Genomic DNA, 21753 nt, shown 5'->3' with positions numbered 1-21753 from the left:
GTCCTTTTAAGTTTATAATGGCTCTGTATGAGCCGTTTGGTTTTCTGACTAGAAATATAGGAGAATAATAACCTGTTCCTTGCTCTTCTGGGGGAACTGACACTAAAGCTTCCTTTTGTAAAAGGATCTCTATCTGATCTAGGATTAACAATTGAACTGGATTGTTTTTTTTGGTAATGTGGAACACATCTTGGGGAAGAGAGGAGAATTTCAGTTTTAGGCCTGATGAGATTACGTCCAACACCCAAGGGGAGTTGGAAATATTCTCCCAGGCTGGGAGGAAATATTTTAGCCTTCCTCTTACCTTGCTTCTGGCGTCATTGTTTTGATGACTTTTGGGAGGAGTCTGAGGGGTTGAACAAAAAACCTCGCCCTCTTCCTCTTCCCGAACGCCACCGGGAAGAAAAATCTAAATAGTAAGCCCGCCCCTTAGGCGGGGCTATAGTGCAGCCTGTTTCCTGTAGGGGCCTTGGCCTTAATTTCAGCTGTGTGGCCGGGGTGGAGGGCGCTGGCACTAGCCAGCGGCAATGTGAGGGCGGCACGACCCGTCAGGAGTTAGCAATCACCTCCTAATGAGAAAAACCCGGCGATGGATGCCCCCGAAACTGAGACGTGCCAGCCCCGCTGGCACTAGCCAGCGGCAATGTGAGGGCGGCACGACCAGTCAGGAGTTAGCAATCACCTCCTAATGAGAAAAACCCGGCGATGGATGTCCCCGAAACTGAGACGTGCCAGCCCCGCTGTCACTACAAGCGCGGGCTGGCGAGAGCACTTTAACCCTTTCGGCCGCAGCTTCGCTTGGGATACTAATGGCGGCGCGATTCAGCACCGCCACGGAAGGGCACTGTTAACCTTTAATGTACCGTTGCAGATACCCAACCTGCCTGCCCAGGACTGTTAGCCCCATCAGTCCCCAACATGCACCATTAAGTGGTGATGGGATCCAGTTCTATGTGCCGAATGGGGGAGGGAGGAGGGGGATACTTACCTCCTCTGGTTTACTCACCCCATCTTCATCCTCTTCTCTTCACCCTCCCTAAGTGGATCCGCAGGGTCACGTCTTCCAGCAGGGAGGGTCTTGTATTCTGGCGGACTTTGGTAACCCTTTGGCTGGCGGGAAGCAGGGGAGCTGGGCTGCCCTGGATCCTTCTTTTGCTTCTTTGGGGAGGTCGAGCGGTGAGGGAATTAGACACCGGGAGAGGCTGAGCGACTGTTTCCCATACCTAAAAGGGAAAAAATCTAAATCAAACGAAGAAGCCACCCTGCATAAGGCAGGGAGGTCTGCCTCCTACGGACACTAAGCTAAAAACTGATATGCTCTCTCCTGGCTGGAGGGGGTATAGCCTGCAGGGGAGGAGTTAACAGTTCTGGACTAGAGTTGCCTCCTAGTGGCAGCAGCAAGCTATACCCACGGTCCTGTGTCCCCCAATGACAACAAGTGAGAAACTTTGCTTTCAACCTGATTTTTATGCCCCTTCCACTTGCCACAGATTGGAGCTAGGTGTTTGAGAACTAGATCTGCAGATTTTAGCGACACCTGCTACTGCCTCGAGTTGCAAAGCCCTTGCGGCACATCCTTCTTGGTGTTGCAGTTTCATTGTTGAGGAGTGTACCGGTATTTCCCTTTCCTTTCAAAAAGCCTGTTTTTGGCAAAAAAAAAAAACTGCATGTGCGATTCTAGCCTTAAGTAATAAGATTAAAGCCTCTAGGATTTTTGAAGGAATTGTCCAGGACATTAATTTAGAACCAATACAGTACTTAGCATAGGCAAATACAGCAAGGGAGCCAAGACCCAGGCTGCCAACTGATCAGCAGAACGAAGATGCCTTGGCACTTTCCATGTTCATACAGACACAGTGCCGTACAAGTTGAGCTGTGCCTGGTGCTGCAGTTCTACTAATTGGTGTAAAGGGGGAGGGGGGGGGGGGAAGTCTCAAGTGTGGGACTAGGGCTGAAACAATTACTCGAATAAATTAAGTAACTTGACACAAAAAAAAAAAAATTCTTGATGCGTGGTCACCCGCTGGCCAGCACTGGATACGGACGTACACACAGTCAGCACTATGATCTGATACTGTGTGACGCCAGGTCATAGTGCATCGCGGTGAAGATGGAAGATCTCTGGAGTGTCGGCAGTGGTTGGGCACTGATGGCTAGGAGGGCGAATGAGGGGGGGGGAACTGATGGCATGAGGGAGTTCATAGCAGTGGGGGCAGATGGTGGCACAGGGGAGGGGGAGCTGATGGCATTGGAGGGTGAACTGATGGCATGGGGGAGCAGGCGGCATTGGGGGAAGCTGATAAGTTTTTATAGAAAACATTCTTTTATTTTATTTTTTTCTTATTAGAGTACTTTATTAATCGTTGGATTCATCGGTAGAATACTTGATTACTAAGGCTACTTTAACACTTGCGGCAGAGAGATCCGGCAAGCAGTTCCGTCGCCGGAACTGCCTGCCGGATCAGGCAAAATGTATGCTGATGGCATTAGTAAGACTGATCAGGATCCTGATCAGTCTTAAAAATGCCTGATCAGTTGAAAAAATCCATTGAAATGCCGGATCCGTCTTTCCGGTGTCATCCGGCAAAAACGGATCCGGCATTTATTTTTTCACCTTTTTTTCAGTCTGCGCATGCGCATACCGGAAGGACGGAGTCGGCATTCCGAATGCCGGATCCGACACTAATACATTCCTATGGGGAAAAATGCCTGATCCGGCATTCAGGCAAGTCTTCAGTTTTTTTAGCCGGAGATAAAACCGTAGCATGCTACGGTTTTCTCTTTTGCCTGATCAGTCAAAACGACTGAACTGAAGACATCCTGATGCAAACTGAACGGATTACTCTCCATTAAGAATGCATGGGGATAAAACTGATCAGTTATTTTCCGGTATAGAGCCCCTGTGAGTGAACTCTATGCCGGAAAAGAAAAACGCTAGTGTGAAAGTACCCTAAAATAATCGATAGCCGAAGCCCCCCGATAATGCATTAATGGCCTAATTATATGGAAATAGTGTAAAGCCCATAAAAAGCTGCCTGGAAAAGTAGGATTTTTGTCTTACCTGTAAAATCCTTTTCTCGCTGAGTTCATTGGGGGACACAGAAGACCATGGCCCCCCCCCCCCCTAGAGTGATCAACAGACACGACATGGCAAGGCAAGAAAACAAACAGAAAATGGTATCTGGATAGCAAGGGCCAGAGAACTGTGGATATTTTTTCCCCATTGTCACTGCCACTAGGGGGGTGGCTCCCCCTGGTGGTGAGATTGAACCGTGCACCACCAGCCCATTTACCATGTGCTTTTAATCAGATAGCTTGTACAGCTGTATTCTACCCAGCCCATACTGCAGGCTCACAGCCTGGGAGAGGCATGCGTAGGATACAGCTTGGTACTACTTTGCCCAGATTGTAGGCTGTAAGCCCAGGAGAGGCATGTTAGAGTAGGACCCATCTGATTAGAAGCTACCTTGTCGACTGGTAGATGGGCCGAAATATTTTTGATCAATTATATTCGCAAAGAGCTTCTAGCTGCATTTGCAGTAAGTATGACCACCAAGCATTTATTCTTTCAGTGTTTGCTTCTATCTTTGTGCAATTGACTAGCAGAGTGCTGTTACCTGTAGTTCTACTAATCCAAGAATTAAAACAAGTCAGGCGCCAGAGCAAATGGAGACTTCTATGGAAGGTGATACCCAAGAACCAGCACCCCAGGAAAAGACCCCCCCTAGAGTGATCAACAGACACAACATGGCAAGGCAAGAAAACAAACAGAAAATGGTATCTGGATACCAAGGGCCAGAGAACTGTGGATGTGACAAATCTTGCCCGCGCCCCCCCTGGTGGGAAGAAGTAGAGGTGTCAGAAGGAGACAACCCCCAACTCCACACCAGGCTGTCAAAAGGAGAAGAGCACTCCAGCAGAAACATTAACAAATCAGGGCTAGAGAACCTGGATGTCAGGCATGACCATGGGCCACAAGAAAAGAATATCGAGGGAGAGAAGAGATACAATAGGAACAAGGCAGTGCAACAGACAAAAAAATAAAAATAAATATTGGGTAATACCTGGTAAGAAAAGAGTGTCCTCCGGGATAGACATACGGCCAAGGGGTTTGTCTCATAAGAATGTTCCTCAAGGAGAATGACAATGTGGTAAGCAGAGACATGGAGAGGAGGACCTTAAGCTCCATGACAAAAGAGAAGCCGTCTGATACCTATGAAAGGCTACCTAAACTGGCAGACCTAACCGGAAGCTAAAGAAAAAGTACCGAGGCCAAGGGAACAGGTAGAAGCAACACACATGTCGGAAAACATAAAAGTTGAGTAAACCCATCAGGCACTATCGACCAACACTGCAGACCAACTCCGCCTAAAGAAGAGGAGGCGGCTGCGAGGAATGTATGAAACAGCCAGACCGGAACCAGATATGGGATAAATACTGGGCCAGGAAGGGATTGCGGACGTCGAACGCCAGAAAGTCTCAGAAAAAACGGTAACGGAGCCATTCTACCCGCGCAGATACTCCACAGCAGAAAGGGGGCCTACAAGAACCCAACGGCTAGTGAAAACTGGCCAAGCAAGCAGAAACAGTATCTGGGGAAGTGCAACTACTCGACTTCTGGAATGGGAGAAGTAGAAGAGGCTGATCTGGTTCAGTAGAGAACTAGTGTATGTGGTGACAACAAGGACAGTATGACCGCCGTACCCGGTGAGGGAAGCAATGCAGACAACTCACAGGCAAACTAGATACTTCCACAAGGATGGAACGCCGATGCGGTCACCGTAGCAGATGGTAAAGGCAATGCACGACATGTGAAGGGAACAAGGTGCTAAACCAGCGCCACAGAAATCGGTAGGTTATACCAGGTATAGAAAACCGCACCAGTGTCCACCAGCAATGAGCAAACTCATCACCAGTAGCATGTCTTGGTATGGGCATTTGACCAGCGCCATAAGGAATAAGTGAACCTATTAGCCACCGCCTCAGGAACACCATACATACCATGTCTGGTAAATGTGTTGCAGAAAACCGCACAAAATGCCAGGGTCGATCCCCAACATGGAGGAAGGGGATGCGGCAAGAATCTCCAGTGCCGCGCCCACTGACTGTGTCCTGTATGTCAGAACCAGTGACTGTTGGCATTTGAAGGAAGAGCGCAAAAACTCCCCCTGGGAAGGGGTCACACAGTAGTAGCCACAGAACAGGAGTATCCCAAAAATAATTTACGGCCATACCAGCACCCATGGGCTCTCCAGAGGGGGGGGGGGGGGGGGGACTCCACCTGAAAATAAGGTCAAACAGCAGTAGCCAATATGAACTGTTGGTAGTGCAAAACTATAATATACCGCCTATGACGGGGGATAAAGGCGATTTGTCTGTGTCTAGCAATGAGACCACCCTTGGAACGGGATTGAATGCGACAAGGGAATAATGCGATAGGGCGGAAGATTCCAGAGGTACTGGAAATACTCCGCCTATGTAAAGAGGGGAGCCCGACAACATGTACAGCATCCACTGGTAGAATAAGTACCACTGGTTGTGGAACTACCCGGCCGATGGAAGGAGGGTAATGCTACAGGATCTTACAGTATGCAGGTGTGGTACCCATCTCCACCTAAGACAGATAATGTAACAGATAATGTAACAGGATAAACAGCTTCCAGTGGTAGTGGAGTTACTCCGCTGACGTTAAGAGGGAAACCCGACAGATGTACAGGGTCCACTGGTAGTGCAGGCACTACTGGTTGTGCAACTACTCCTTCAATAGAAGGAGGGTAATGCAACAGGATCTACAGTATGCGATTATGGTGCAACTAGTCCACCTATAGAAGGTGGAAATCCAACCGGACAGAAGATAACCAGGATTAGTGTAATTACTCCGCCTGCGGAAAGGCTAATGCGACAGAACATATGGTCTCCGGTGGAAGTGCAATTACTCCGCCTAAGGAAGCAGATGTACAGTCTGTATAGGATCCAGTGGTAGTGCAATTACTCCATGCAATGAGGATAATGTTACAGAATGTACAGTACCCAGTGGAAGTGTAAATACACCCACTATGGAAGGAGGGCAATATATGATCCAGTGGTAGTGCCAATACTCCGCCTATGGAAGGAGGGTAATGATACAGGACGTACAGTATCCAGTGGTATTGCTAGTACTCCGCCTATAAAAGGAGAGCAATGTGACAGGCTGTACAGTATCCAGTGGTGAAGTAAATACTCCGCCCATGGAAATTTTACTGTGTTTACTTTAGAGAACACAGGAGAAGGGGACCCAGCAGAAGGCTAACCCCTAGAACCCAGTACACGGAGGAAGGTTAACCCCTGGGGGGGGGGGGATGGTGGCGGGGGCCAGCAGGGAAAGGTAAGTAATACTTACCTAGATGGTTTATGCCCACCCCGATTCCAGCAGTGTCATCTTCCTCAGTGTGCTGCCCCTCGGAGAGGGCGGCAGCTACACTGGTAACAGGGGGGGGGGGGGGACTTCTGGAAGTAGCAGCAAGGTGACACTATAGCTGGCGGGTAACAAAGGATTAGAAATCCACTGTTCCTCCTGGTCTTCCAGAGGTGGGGAAATGAGCAGCGGGCTTGAGGACCCACAGATCTCCCCCCTCAAGTGTGGGGAAAACAGATGGTTGGAGGTCGTCTGTTGTCCGATCGAAAAAATAAATAAAATCTTTGGCAGACCTGCAGGAAAACATGCCTGCCTCCTACGGACACTAAGCTAAAACTGATTAGCTCAGTGTCTGCAGGAGGGGTATAGCTGAGAGGAAATTACACTAAGCAAAAAAGTGTCACCTCCTAGTGGCAGCAGCTATACCTATAGTTTTCTGTGTCCCCCAATAAAACGAGCTAGAAATGCAGTTCTGTCTGCTTGTATTCAATCGTTGCTAGAATTCTACTCCGTGCTGCTAAAAAAAAAATAATGAAACTACCCAGTCTGAATATTTAAACTGGTTCGAGAGGTCCACACCAAGCTTGTGAACGATTAACAAATTGAAAAAGCCCAATGCTAGTCAAAAGTTATTTATTTGCACATGACAGCTGAACAATCGCAAATGGTCTTACAAAAATTCTGAAACACATACAAAGCAGACAATATGTCAGAAAGTAAATGGCATCATACCTCAAACATTTTCTACTAAATGATAAATCAAGGCTACTTTCACACTCGCGTTTGGTCCGGATCAGTCATGGATCTGCACAGACGGATCCGTTCAGATAATACAACCGTCTGCATCCGTTCAGAACAGATCAGTTTGTATTATCTGTAACATAGCCGAGACGGATCCGTCTTGAACACCATTGAAAGTCAATGGAGGACGGATCAGTTTTCTATTGTGCCATAGAAAACGGATCCGCCCCCATCGACTAACATTGTGTGTCAGAATGGATCCGTTTGGCTCAGTTTCGTCAGACGGACACCTCCAAAGCGGAATGGTGACTGATCAGAGGCAAACTGATGCATTCTGAGCGGATCCTTTTCCATTCAGAATGCATTAGGGCAAAACTGATCAGTTTTGGACCGCTTGTGAGAGTCCTGAACGGATCACAAACTGAAAGCCAAAACGCCAGTGTGAAAGTAGACTTACTATAATGTCACCCTGAGATGTTGCTCAGACCAAAAGCGGAAACATTTTTACAGAACGTGGAGCCATTTCATGGTCTCCAACAAGATGAAGGGGAAACCATTTCACATTTTTATCACTTTCTATGCTAACTTTTAAAATAGTTAATTTTTTTTCTGTATTTAATCTTAGGGGGTAAGGTAAAGGATGTAAAATTAAAACCACAAAAAAATATATATATATATATATAAGTAAATGCCACAGATGATAGATGGCATCTTATGACTGTACATCCATTGATAAAGGAAAATGGAATATCAATCATCTACAGGGGTTCAGTGTGATGTGAACGTGTACTTAATATAAACCAGAAAAAAGTATGGTAAAAAAAAAAAAAAGCTAGCAAATAAAAGAGGCAAAGATACCGGGAAAAATATCCTTTATGGTTTTATTTGAAGATCTTTTGAGCTTACACCTCCTGTTAAACCACCAAATTACAAAATTATGCATAAAGGTAAAATAAAAAGAGATTCATTGTGCTTTCCCCAAACAATTAGTACCATGCTATTGTTAAGGCAGCACCATGTTCTACTACAGTCCGGTACACAATCTGATCAACGTCTTTTATCCTTCCTGTCTGATTTACGGTCTCTCTCACTCCTCGACGGCCTTTTGCCTGACCGGCTACCTTCAGAAACAGTCCTCTTGCGGTCAGACCTTGACGAGCCTTTCTCCTTGGATCCTTTGGGGCCTCTGCTACTGACTTTAGAAGACTTGTGACTCCTCTCTGCTCCAGATGTTTCTCTTTCTCGACGCTTTCGCTCAACACTTCTCTTGCGTTTCTCATCTCTGTTATGCCCTCGCCCTCTGCTCCGGCTTCGACTTTCACTGCTGCTACTACTGCTGCTACTGCTATCCCTGCTGCTGCTCCCGCTGCTGCTGCTACTACTGCTTGAACTGCTTTGACTACTGCTGCTGCTCGAGCTACTTCCACTACTGCTTGAACTGGAGCTACTGCTAGAACTACTGCTGCTACTGCTCCGGCTTCTGCTCTTCCCTACTTTGTTCTTGGTTCTTCCTCTACTTTTGCTCCTCTTTTCTTTATGTTCTGAGGGGGTAATCTGGATTTGCTCTACTTGGGGATCTGTAACATTTACAGCTGTGACGACAGCTTCCCTTTCGGGCATTGGCTCTTCTTCCACACGATAATGGGATTCTAGCCTTGTCTGGGGCTCATAATGAGCTGGTGGATGGAACATAAGGTCTCGCTCAATTTTATGTTTTTCTACAGGCTCTGTTTCTATTTCAGACTCGAGCTCATTTGTCTTTTGCGTCTCTGCTTCCTCATCAACTATACTTACTGACTGATCAGCTCTCTCCTCACTCTCTTCTTCTTCTTCCTTAGTATGGTTAATGTCTGCACTTGATTCATAAACACTTGTCTGACTAGTATCCAGTGCCTGCTGCTGCACCTCTTCCTCCACGTTGTCTCTTCTTTCCTCATCTTCTTTTACTTCTTCCTCAACCTCTATCTCCTTTTCTTCCCATTTACTAGGCTGTGGTTCCTCTATCTCTACCTCAACCTGAACCCTACCCTCTTCCTCAATCTTTTCCTCTGCTTTAAAATCATCACCGTCTTCCATAAGTCTACTCTCCTGCACCATTTCTACATCTCTTACAATAATACTAATATCCTTCTCTTCCTCAAATGTGTCCTCCATCTCTATGTCAGTAGGAAGATTACCTGTCTCCTCATCTATCTCATGCCGAGCCACCTTACCATCTTCTGGGTCCTCCTTCTGTTCATTTTCATCTTCATCTTCGTGCTTCTTTTCTTGATCTTTGTCTTTCATGGAATGGCGCCTAGGTCTAGCTTCCATTTTATTCAAATGTTCTGCAAATTCTGCCCGTCTACTTTCAAATATAGCTAAAAAAAAAAAAAAAAAAAAAAGGCATAGTAATAGCTGAAAAATCCAGAAATCAAATTTTTTGAAAAGTCCGTGGGCAGCCCCAAAAACACTCATACCGCAACGACATGTATGTGAACTTACAATTCATCTTTTTCTGCGACTCATCCAATAGCTTCTGAGTTGGTGGATACAATCTACCAGGTATGTAGAACAGGTGGGGTCTTGTTTTTGTTCTTATATACTTGATGATTTTCACATTGTGTTCATTCCATTCTTCTTGCTGAAATTACATTTCCAAATACATCAGAAACAATGCAAGAGTTAACGTGAACAAAGTCAGATGTATAGTTGCTCACCAAGTGTGCCAGTTCAACTTTCTGCTCCAATAGTCGCAATTCAGTTTGTTTGGCACGTCTTTCCTCAAAAAGTCCTCTCCTCTCATTTTCCACCTGTTTCTTCTCCTCTTCTGCCTGAACTTCAAGCTTGTGTTCAATTTCGTGTCGTCTTTTTTCCTGCGAGCCAATAAGAAAATGTTTTTTTTTTTTAAAAATAGGTCATTATATGCTCCTATACTGCCCTATGAAATAGAGTTACCGATGGAGACCTCAGGAGAATAAATGGATTCAGTATTTTCATCTGTAAAATCCATTTTAAAGCTACCATGACTTTGTATGTTCGTGGACGGAGATGATAACTACAAGCGGTGGTCCCGTTCACTTCAATGGGAGGAGTAGTGCTGCAATTACCAGCTCTGTCCAGTACACAATTAGCAGAGCTGTGTAGTTCTGGCACCAGAGATGCAAATATAAAATAAAATAAAAATACAGCTGACAGGTAGGGATGCCGGCTAGGCCAATACTGGACAACCCCTTTAAAGAGGTTGTCCAGGCTTTTACTATTGATGGTCTATCCTCATGATAGATCATCAATATCAGATTGGCAGGGGTCTGACACCCGGGACCCCAATCGATCAGCTGTATGAGGATACGGCGCTCGCAGTGTGCACGTGCGGTCTGTCTTCCTGTTCACCGCTACTTTCTATCTTTGCCATAGCAGCAGCGGACAGGAAGAGAGACAGCACGTGCACACGCCATCTCCTTATACAGCTGAACAGTATATAAATCCAGCAAAGTAAACAAGCTCTCATTCGAATAAGTTGCCAGACAAATTAACAATTAAGGTATGGCTTTGGGAGGGCAGAGTGTAAAAAAATATATATTTTTTAAATTACAAAAATGTTGCGGCCCAAATTGACTTAGTCCAAAACAGTGTTAAAAAACACAGGCAAAAGACAGACCGTTATACACAGGCATAAAACTTACTCTTTCTGTGGCAACATTAGATTCTTGTTTGAATTTTTGAAGGGTTCCCATCAACAGACCAAATATTCGCCGATTTCTGGGGGCAAGAGAAAGCACAATTGCTTAACACAGGTCAGTGGTCTTCCCATCAGACTGAACACAATGATAGTTTTTTAATTTATAAATGGGGAATTAAAGCACAAAGAAAAACCCTTTCCCCTGAGTTGCAGGTTTTATACTCGCCTGTCCCATGACCGGCCGTTCAGATAATGCCGGGGTCCCTGCTGCTCTCCACTTTGTCTCTCGACATGGCAGAAAATGGCTGGGATTGCAGCTCAGCCAATCAATGGCTGAGGAAAGGCCTCGTTGCAGTCAATGACTAGCAGACCAGCATTCACAGCCATTTCCTGCAGTATCGATGGGCCAGATGTGTAAGTTCTGTCTTTTTTTTTTTTTTTTTTTTAAATCAAGTGCAGTAATGGAAAAAAGTTTTTTTTTTTTTCTTTGCACTGAAATACCCATCTAGACTGGGCTGGTAAGAAAGCTAATAAATAAAGATGAAAAAACTACGAAATACAGCCAACAGGTAAAAACGGAATACCAGCTTTCGAAAGACATCTGATCGGTTAAGGAAGCTGGGAGATATTAGGCATGAAACCTGCAGAACTGTTAAAATCATAAGTGAGCTATAGTATAGGTCAGGGGTAGGCAACCTCCGGCACTCCAGATGTTGTGAAACTACAACTCCCAGCATGCATACTTCCTCTGCTGTTCCCAGAACTCTCACAGAAATGAATGGAGCATGCTGGGAATTGTAGTTTCGCAACAGCTGGAGTGCCGAAGGTTGCTGACCCCTGGTATAAGGTAATTCAATGTAGTTTCACAAGAGTCTCTTTTTAAGCAGATTCAATTTTCCGAGACTTATATGCTGACTATCCTCTTAAGTATTGAAAAACGTAAGTATTGAAACAAAGTTTTATGCAAATCGACTTTGAATGTTTTATCCAAAGTCGATTCGCTCACCCCTAGTCATCAGTATATAAAAGTCTCGGAAAACACTTTTATATTTCTATATAAAGTCCAAAAATGGTGCCCAATGTTACATATCCTATATGAGAGAATAATGAAGTATCTGCAGTAACTTATTTCTACCTTTGTTTTCCTTTTTCATCCATGTTCTGATCTTGTATAAGATCTCGGCGTGTGCGTTCTTTGGAGGTAGCAACAACAGAGGATTGCAACGCTGGCTGTTAAAAAGGAAAAAAATAATAAGTTCACAAAGAATAAAGTTCAACTTATAATGAAGGGAAGAACTGATGCTACAAATACTTAAAGGGGTTGTCCAGCCTAGGAGATGACAACCCAAGTCATGGTAAACTTTGGTCAAAAAAGAAAAAAGCACCAAGAGACAAGCAAGTTTTTGTTTTCCAATATTTAGCACAAGTTACCACCATTGGGGTTGTGGACACATAGGCCGGACAACCCTTTTTAAAAACGAAACACTTACTTTCTTATCATCCTCTTCCTCAGCGTCGCTTTCCTGGCGTGACTCTCTCCTCTGCCGACGCTCCCCACTCAGCCTGAAATATTACAAATAGTTTAATTTAGTACATGCAGAGAAAGCAAAACATAGCTTTTAAGTACTGCCTCAAAATCAGAGAGGGGCAGGGGGCATGTTAGTTTGTAAAAAATAAGTACAATCAAAAACTACACTATGTGAACAAATGATAGAAACAAAGACTGGAAATTAAACTAAATAGTTCTGAAATAATAGCAGACTTTACCTGCTCAGTGCACCTTCAAAGTCCCGTTGTTTGGCTGGGGGTCCTCCTCCTCCATCCGAGAGTCCACGCCTAGAGATACGAGAATGTTATGAGCACACAACACTGAATTGCTTAGATAATATAACATCATTCAGGCTTTGTTCACATGTGCATCAGATTTGAAAGGATGAATAGCCCTGCCACCACAACAGAACTCAACGAACCCCCATAAGTTAATTGGGTCCATCGGTCACCAGTGATATTTGTCATACAAGTAATCTGGCAGTAAGTTGTAATAAATGTTAACCTGTAACCTCTGACTTTTAGTACTAAGTACTTTACTTTCATCGTGCAATAATTCTGAAACTTTTATTCTTGCGTCTCTATGATGCCATTACTCTAAGTTTATGAATGACTTGCAAGCAGTCGGCAGTAAAGGTCCAACTGTTCTATAATTCCTACACAGACTATGCGTCCCCAAGGTAAACTAAAGCAGACACATTCTCTATGAGGTGTAATCCTGCAGCCCCCTTACTTTGTGCCAATGTACATTTGGTAGGTTAGCTACAAGCAGAGGAGCACGGCTGCAGGATCAGACTGCACAGTTTGTTGTCTGCTACTATGGAGACAGACAGTCTTAATTGGGGCCATAGATACTCCACAGTAGGGGTGGGCGATATAGACAATATAAATTTGGCCAACGATAGAGATTTCGTTTATATCACCATATTGCAGTAGAACATGGCATGCGCCCCCCTCGGCTCGCACCATGTTCTCCTGAGCCGGCACAGTGGAGAAGGAGGGAGTCCCTCCCTCCCCACTGTGTGCGGCTGCCGCTGACCACCAATGAGAACAGAGTAAGAGGAGGAGGGGAGGGACTGTGGCCACTCCGCCACCAATAAATATAGTTAATATGCCTGAATACAAACGTAGCCTGCATGTGCCGGCCATATCCCATACCTGGCCTCTATCACTGCATGCTGTGATCCACCGCAATTAACCTCTGAGGGGTTAATTGCGGCAGATCACAGCGCGCAGTAATAGAGGCCAGGTATGGGATATGGCCGGCACATGCAGGCTACGTTTGTATTCAGGCATAATAACTAAATTCATTGGTAGCGCAGTGGCCACAGTCCCTCCCTTCCAAGTATTATATTAATTGCGCCCTTTCCCCCCCCCTCCACACGATTAAATCATTGGTGGCAGCTTCCGATTGGAGCAACAGCAGTGTAATCGCGGGGCTCCGATCGGTTACCATGGCAGTCAGGACGCTACTGAAGCCCTGGCTGCCATGGTCAGCTCCCTGCTGCTGTGTGCACAGAGCACAGGGCAGCAGGGAGAGTGTGAAGTACTATTTACCCTAATAGAGCTCTATCAGGGTGAATAGGACAAGGGTTGTAGCCCCTAAGGAGGCTAATAGTTACTAAATAAAAAGTTAAGAAAAAAAAAGTTTAACCCCCCCCCGAAATATAGAATATATTGCGATATATATCGCGCATGCTTAAAATTATATTGCAATATAGATTTTAGTTTTAGGCCATATCGCCCACCCCTACTCCACAGTAGGAAAACTTTGAGGGTACAATGTGTTTTTCACGCAGCCCCATTAAGTTCTATGGGGCCAGGGCAGCGTGAAAAAAAAACTGAATATAGAACATGCTGCGATTTTCACGCAACACAGAACTGTTGCGTGAAAAACAACGCTCATGTACACAAATCCATTGAAATGAATGGGTCAGGGTTCAGCGCGGGTGCAATGCATTCACGTCATGCATTGCACCCGCGCTGAAAACTCTTATGTGAAAGGGGCCTAAAGGTGCCACCGATGAATGAGCAAACCCTCGTTGCCACTGTTAATGCAGTCACCTAAACCATCATTCCTGGACAGCAGCTCATTCTGCCCAGATCTCCTCATGTATATAAGGACTCAGTGTCTCATGCTGGAGCTGTTCATTACATGATTTTAGCAAAAACTCCTTGTTCAACTCAATAAAGTGATCACGCGTATTACCAAGGAGATCTGTCTCTGGTTTAAGTTGCAGTATTTAAAATATAAGAAAACTAAGAAGAAAAAATATATATTTGATATATGTAAATGGGAATAATTACCGTAGCACAATGCCGCCACGGCCTCTACCTCCAACAGCATTTGGTCCTGTGATGGTCATCCGCCTTGTGGGTGCCGGTCTAGAAAGAAAGTCACAAGTGTTAATGCAAGCAACACACTGGATAGCACAATTGCTGCTTTTTGAACAGTTGTAGGGCTTATCGCATGAGCAGGACTATGGGGTCTGTAAGCCAAACTCATCTCCAAGTTCTAGTTTTTCACACTCCAACTAATTCATAAATGGCTCATGTAAAGGAATTAGTAAAGACAACTTTACTCTAGTAAAATCATTGCAGCATCAGGCTTTTAATGTTTTCATCATCATCAAAAATATGGCTTCCTTTTTCTGTAGAGCTGACATGCTCTAGTAGCACCCTTTGAATTTTCTGTCTTTTCCATCAGTCCAGGAGCTGATGGGCTCCTTATCTCTGACATTATCCCTCATTATAGCTCAGTTCTTATCTTACTGATAAGAATGTGACTTAAAGGGGCTACCCACCTATAATGCCCTGCCCCCTCACACTGGTTACACTTAACCCGCTCCCCACACGTCCACTGCTGCATCTCCCAGTCGCACTTATCAAAACATCCAGCGACGGGGGCTCGTTCCTGTCGTGGACTGCTATTGGCTGCCCCCACCCCTCCCCAGTCGCGCGGATCAAAACATCAGGCGATGCAGCAATGGCCGTCCAGACATCAGAAGAGACGCAGGTGCCGGGGTAACTATAACCAGTGTGAGGGGCCCGGGCATTTTAGGGATTGGATAAGCCCTTTAAATAAGTATTTATGACCTCTTAGTAGTTTAGAGGTTTATTAGATGACTGGCACAAAGTGAAAGTGAAAGTACCAGGTCGGGAATGATAGCAGGTGAAAGTGAAAGCAAGTTCCCCCTGAATCAGGAAGCAAAGGGTATATGCGGGTGTATAGAAAATATATACCGTATTTTTATTTTCCACTTTATAAGAAAAGGGGGAAATGAATGTGCGTATTATAAAGCGAATAGAGCATTATTACATGGCCGGAACATCGCACTGCCTCTCTAACCACCGCTCACTTCATCCAGATCCCGCGAGCTTTGAACCAGGCTGTAGGAGGTTGGATGGGCTGTAGAAGGGCAGTCAGTGGAGGTTCGAGCGAAGTGCGCCGGCCGGCGCATGCGCACTTCGCTATACGAGGCCGCTGCCAGTAGTCCGCACCAGGATATACCTAGTGCGCACGCGTGGGATCTGGATGAAGTGAGCGGTGGTTAGAGGCAGTGATGACGTGAGGTAGGCGGATCGCATGAAAGGGAGGGCAGCGATTTCAGCTGAGAAGGCGGCGCTGGGCACCTAAACGACATGGCTGCAGCTGGGCACCTTTCACCATGAGACGTCCCCTTAGACACATTTTTAAGTGATCTAAACCGCTTTTTTAGGAATATAGAGCCACAGGGGCATTTGATAAACTCACTTTAGGATTCTGTGTTTTACAAGGGACATCGCCATATGTTTAGCTTATAGGGCTCATTTCTGATGACAGAATCCCTTTAAACAAAGCCGATGCAATTGCTTATCATTTCTAGCAACAGAAAAATGTATTCAATGCACCAAAAATCTTAAAGGGGTTGTTCATCCCTAGAGACCTCTCAGACAGACAACCCACTGCCATTTGACTGCATGTTGGCAGGAAAAGGCACGAGGGAGGAAGAAGGGTTTTCACATGACCCTAAGAGGAAGGTGGGGGGGCTCGCCCTGAGTGGCTCACAGGTCGACAGCCTGGAAGAGCCAATCAGTGCTGCAGCAGGCAAGGAGGTGCCCTAGCAGAACATCATTGTGTTGGATGGTGAAGGAGGGTGGATGGGTCTATGCCGTGTCAGCCAGGAAAGCCATCTTAGGGGCAGTGTACGGTCAAGCTTCTATACTAGTTTCAGGGACAGTTAAGGGAAAGGCTATTAAGAAGAATTGTGTAGAATATGGAAAGCTCTCAGCCAGGGGAAGACCAGCTCGCAGTAGGCTGACCACTTGTGTTGTACATCTGAACGCACAGAAGGTACTAGGCACAAATGTGTTAGTGGTGCAGATTAGGGTTGTTTGGCTACCAAAATTTTGATTCGGTTTCGATACCACAAAAAAGTATTGTGATACTCGATACCACGCGGAGAAAAATAAAACGCCAAAAAAAGCTGCGTGCATTCCGCATTATATAGAACGTCCAGCCCATAATAGAACAGTCCTAACCTATTTTTTTGAAGGGGGGGGGGGGGGATAAGGTGACTAAAAAAAATAAAAAATGGAGAATCGCGCAGTTCTTAATTTCTTTTACAGCGTTCACCAAATAGGAGATATTTTTTAAGATTTTTGACTTTTCGGACGTGGCGATATGTAATATTTTATTTATTGTTTAGATATTTTATATGTAAAATTGGGAAACAGGGTGATTTATACTTAATAATTTGGTGTTTTTTTTACAGTTTATTTAACAACTATTTCCCCCCTGAGATCTTTTGATCCCTTGTCCTAGTAACCCTAATAGAGCTCTATTAGGGTGACTAGGACCTCACACTCTCCCTGCTGCTCTGTGCACACAGCAGCAGGGAGATTACCATGGCAGCCAAGGCTTCAGTAGTGTCCTGGCTGCCATGGAAACCAATAGGAGCCCCAGGATTACACTGCTGGGGCTCCTATGGGAACTGCCACCAATGATTTTAATACTAAGAACGGGTGGGGGCACACTTCACCACCAGTGTTTTTAATACTTTGGGGGGGGGGGCCACACTGCGCCACCAATGACAATTAACGTTTAATATACAAATGCAGGCGGCGGCAGAAACACATTGCCGATGCGGCACCTGAGGTGTTAATTGCAGCACCCTGTCAGAGGCAGGGTGCCGGCAATGTGTTTCTGCCAGCGCCTGCATTTGTAATGTATTAAACGTTAGTTATCATTGGTGGCGCGGTGGCCACAGCCCCTCCCCTCCTCCACTCTCGCATTGGAAGCCGCAGCACAGGGGGGAGGGAGATACTAAATTCTGCTTTGGCCCATACGACAATCGGCCGCCCGAGTACAGCCCCCAGCAGTCCCATAGAAGAAAATGGAGCTCCACAATCATGGCGGCACTTGCACGCCGCTGCTCTTGTATTCACTGTCGGTTCCCAGCGCTCAGACCCCCCCAGCAATCACTTACCGCCCTGCCCTTTAAATAAGTGTTATTGGCGGCACTACCCCTTTAAGACGTCAGTCTATACTGTCTACAGGATTAGTACATCTACTCCATATTTTCTTTCCTTCCCGTTGGTAACCCCAGTCAGCCTCCTCCAGTGGAGCAGCTGTGAGGAAAGCCTCAATACTAGGAGCACCACAGTCACCGCTGCTCAGCCATGCGCCTCCTGTCTGCAGGCAGCCCTCCATCCCCTTCCTCCCACGTCCCCTCCCAGGCACCGCGGCCTCCCTACCTGGTATCGTTCGGGTCGCGGCCCGTTAATTTGCGTATGTTTTCGTCCACATTTTTCAGACTCTCCTTCGCCTTTTCCAGTTGTTCTTGCAAAGTGCGCACGGCTACCGCCATCTTGTCCGCCCAACTAGCTCGAAAGAAGAACCACTTCCGGGTTAGAGAACTAAAAGGAAAGGGGGAAAAAAGAACAGATGACCTGGCTGTGCTGTTCCGGAAATGACGCAACGAACCGCGCCGACAACTCTCAGCCAATTAGAAGAAAGGGGCGGGGCGGGGCGTTTCGTCCTCTGAGTGGAACGCAAACTAGCGTTCGGATTCGTTCTCTGAGAGAAACGCCGCCTCACCCAACAACAAGTAGTCACCTCCTAACACCTAGCAACCAGGAGAACGCTGTAGGGGGCATTTATCAAAACTGGTGTAAAGTTGCCCATAGCAACCATCAGATTCCACCTTTTATTTTCTAAAGCAGCTCTGAAAAATTAAAGGTGAAATCGGATTAGTTGCTATGGGCAACCAGACAGTTTTTCTTTACACCAGTTTAGATCATTTTCCTCCTTTCTGTTTTTTTATAATTTGTCTTGGGCTACTTTCACACTCGCGTTTGGTGGCCCTGAGCGGATCTCACAAACGGAAACCAAAACGCCAGTGTGAAAGTAGCCTTAGAAAGTAGGTTGCTATGGGTAACAAGGAGGCTGTTTACTCCCAGGACACTTAGAAATGTTACGTTTTAGGCCCAAACAATGAGGGTCATTTATTATCCTCGTGTGATGTAAAAATAGCCTCAGAGGGTATGTTTGTGAGTGTTTTGAGCACGAGGCCCCGGCAAATTTAGTACTTTTTTTCCTGGAAAATGGCGAAAAGGTAGACGAAAAACAATGTTATCCAGGGGCTGCCAGACAGGCACACGGAACGCCATATATGCCCCTAATTTATGATGAGACGCACGCAGGGCGGACAACTAAGACCGGCAAAAGAAGCCGTCTTAGTAAATGTCCCCCAATGTGCGGAGATATTAGGGTTTAGGACTATAGGGAAAAAAGGTATGGCAGCACAACATCTCCCATACAAATAATACAACTGGGAAATAGGGATTATTCTAAACTAAAGAGGTATTATACCGACTAGAAATAAAAAAAAAATACAAGCTCTTTGTGCACATTTTTGATCAAACGTGTGTCGGGCACATCTACCAGGGTCAAGGTGGCTTCTGCAGAGGGTGCCTAAGGCCCCTTGCGTGTCCGGAATAGGTCCGGATGCGTTGCGAATGCCTGCAGTGAAAAAATGCATTGCATCCACAATTGCTTGCGGATGCGATTTTCACGCCGCTCCATTCACTTCTATGGGGCCTGCGTTGCGTGAAAATCGCAGAATATAGAACATGCTGTAATTTTCACGCAACGCACAAGTGATGCGTGAAAACCAACGCACATGTACACAGACCCATTAAAATGAATGGGTCCAGATTCCGTGCGGGTGCAATGCGTTTTCATTGCACCTGCGCGGAATACTCGCTTGTGTGAAAGGGGCCTAACACTAAGGCCTCTTTCAGACGGGCGTTGCGGGAAAATGTGCGGGTTCGTTACGGGAACACCCACGATTTTTCCGCGCGAGTGCAAAACATTGTAATGCGTTTTGCACTCGCGTGAAAAAAATTGGCATGTTTGGTACCCAAACCCGAACTTCTTCACAGATCCATCACATGATCTTTTACCATGGTGATGGATCATGTGATGGATCATGTAATGACCGGAGTGACGTCACCACAGGTCCTGTTCAGCAAAGGAGACAGAAGGAGATGTCGGCAGCACGAGCAAGTGGATTAAGGTGAGTTAAATTATTATTTTTAACCCCTCCAGCGCTGTTTTACTATGCATTCTGTATTCCGAATGCTATTATTTTCCCTTATAACCATGTTATAAGGGAAAATAATAATGATCGGGTCTCCATCCCGATCGTCTCCTAGCAACCGTGCGTGAAAATCGCACCGCATCCGCACTTGCCTGCGGATGCTTGCGATTTTCCCACAACGCCATTCACTTCTATGGGGCCTGCGTTGCGTGAAAAACACAGAATATAGAGCATGCTGCGATTTTCACGCAACGCACAAGTGATGCATGAAAATCACCGCTCATGTGAACAGCCCCATAGAAATGAATGGGTCGGTATTCAGTGCGGGTGCAATGCGTTCACCTCCCGCATCGCATCCGCGCGGAAAACTTGCCCGTGTGAAAGGGGCCTAAGGCATGACGGATTAGGTCCGGATAAAACTCAAGCAAGTCAGTTTGGTCTGCAATTGCATTCAGTTTTTTCTGCACGGGTGAAATGCGTTTTGATGCATTTTTCACACGCGTGATAAAAAACTGAAGGTTTACAAAAACAACATCTCTTAGCAACCATTCGTGAAAAACACATCGCATCCGCACTTGCTTGCGGATGCGATTTTAACGCAGCTCCATTCACTTTTATGGGGTCAGGGCCGCGTGAAAAACACAGAATATAGAACATGCTGCGTTTTTCAGCGACTCCCTCATAGTAGTGTGCTAGCCACCGATGTCCTCATAGTAGTGTGCTAGCCACAGATGTCCTCATAGTAGTGTACTAGCCACCGATGTCCTCATAGTAGTGTGCTAGCCACAGATGTCCTCATAGTAGTGTGCTAGCCACCGATGTCCTCATAGTAGTGTGCTAGCCACAGATGTCCTCATAGTAGTGTGCTAGCCACAGATGTCCTCATAGTAGTGTGCTAGCCACCGATGTCCTCATAGTAGTGTGCTAGCCACAGATGTCCTCATAGTAGTGTGCTAGCCACAGATGTCCTCATAGTAGTGTGCTAGCCACAGATGTCCTCATAGTAATGTGCTAGCCACAGATGTCCTCATAGTAGTGTACTAGCCACCGATGTCCTCATAGTAGTGTGCTAGCCACCGATGTCCTCATAGTAGTGTGCTAGCCACAGATGTCCTCATAGTAGTGTGCTAGCCACCGATGTCTTCATAGTAGTGTGCTAGCCACCAATGTCCTCATAGTAGTGTGCTAGCCACATATGTCCTCATAGTAGTGTGCTAGCCACGGATGTCCTCATAGTAGTGTGCTAGTCACCGATGTCCTCATAGTAGTGTGCTAGTCACAGATGTCCTCATAGTAGTGTGCTAGTCACAGATGTCCTCATAGTAGTGTGCTAGTCACAGATGTCCTCATAGTAGTGTGCTAGCCACAGATGTCCTCATAGTAGTGTGCTAGCCACCGATGTCCTCATAGTAGTGTGCTAGCCACCGATGTCCTCATAGTAGTGTGCTAGCCACCGATGTCCTCATAGTAGTGTGCTAGCCACCGATGTCCTCATAGTAGTGTGCTAGCCACCAATGTCCTCATAGTAGTGTGCTAGCCACCAATGTCCTCATAGTAGTGTGCTAGTCACAGATGTCCTCATAGTAGTGTGCTAGCCACAGATGTCCTCATAGTAGTGTGCTAGCCACCGATGTCCTCATAGTAGTGTGCTAGCCACCAATGTCCTCATAGTAGTGTGCTAGCCACAGATGTCCTCATAGTAGTGTGCTAGCCACAGATGTCCTCATGGTAGTGTGCTAGCCACAGATGTCCTCATAGTAGTGTGCTAGCCACAGATGTCCTCATAGTAGTGTGCTAGCCACAGATGTCCTCATAGTAGTGTGCTA

General features: G+C 46.0%; 1 protein-coding gene across 1 annotated transcript; it reads right to left on the bottom strand.

The window, feature by feature from the left end:
- Positions 1 to 8002: 8002 nt before the first annotated feature.
- On the bottom strand, positions 8003 to 18239 carry PNN (pinin, desmosome associated protein). The gene is made up of 9 exons (XM_040412763.1): positions 18081 to 18239; positions 14652 to 14729; positions 12564 to 12632; positions 12287 to 12359; positions 11932 to 12026; positions 10801 to 10876; positions 9835 to 9990; positions 9620 to 9758; positions 8003 to 9495 (listed from the first exon to the last, which is right to left on the bottom strand). Exons 1-9 carry the CDS (start codon positions 18191 to 18193, stop codon positions 8183 to 8185), a joined length of 2112 nt encoding a protein of 703 aa, XP_040268697.1. The 5' UTR covers positions 18194 to 18239; the 3' UTR covers positions 8003 to 8182.
- Positions 18240 to 21753: the final 3514 nt, after the last annotated feature.

This window comes from Bufo bufo, chromosome 11 (genome assembly GCF_905171765.1).
Source record: "Bufo bufo chromosome 11, aBufBuf1.1, whole genome shotgun sequence".
Classification (NCBI taxonomy): domain Eukaryota; kingdom Metazoa; phylum Chordata; class Amphibia; order Anura; family Bufonidae; genus Bufo; species Bufo bufo.
The sequence above is the reverse complement of the archived record's forward strand: the minus strand, read 5'-3'. Positions and strand labels throughout refer to the sequence as shown.

What these genes read in the sequence shown, in the direction of transcription:
- PNN (XM_040412763.1), bottom strand. Translation starts at nt 18,193, where the DNA reads ATGGCGGTAGCCGTGCGCACTTTGCAAGAACAACTGGAAAAGGCGAAG. An exon ending in AGGAAGAGGATGATAAGAAA is followed by an intron (nt 12,027 to 12,286) that starts GTAAGTGTTTCG and finishes CCTTTTTAACAG; the next exon opens with CCAGCGTTGCAATCCTCTGT. An exon ending in AAGTTGAACTGGCACACTTG is followed by an intron (nt 9,759 to 9,834) that starts GTGAGCAACTAT and finishes ATGTAATTTCAG; the next exon opens with CAAGAAGAATGGAATGAACA.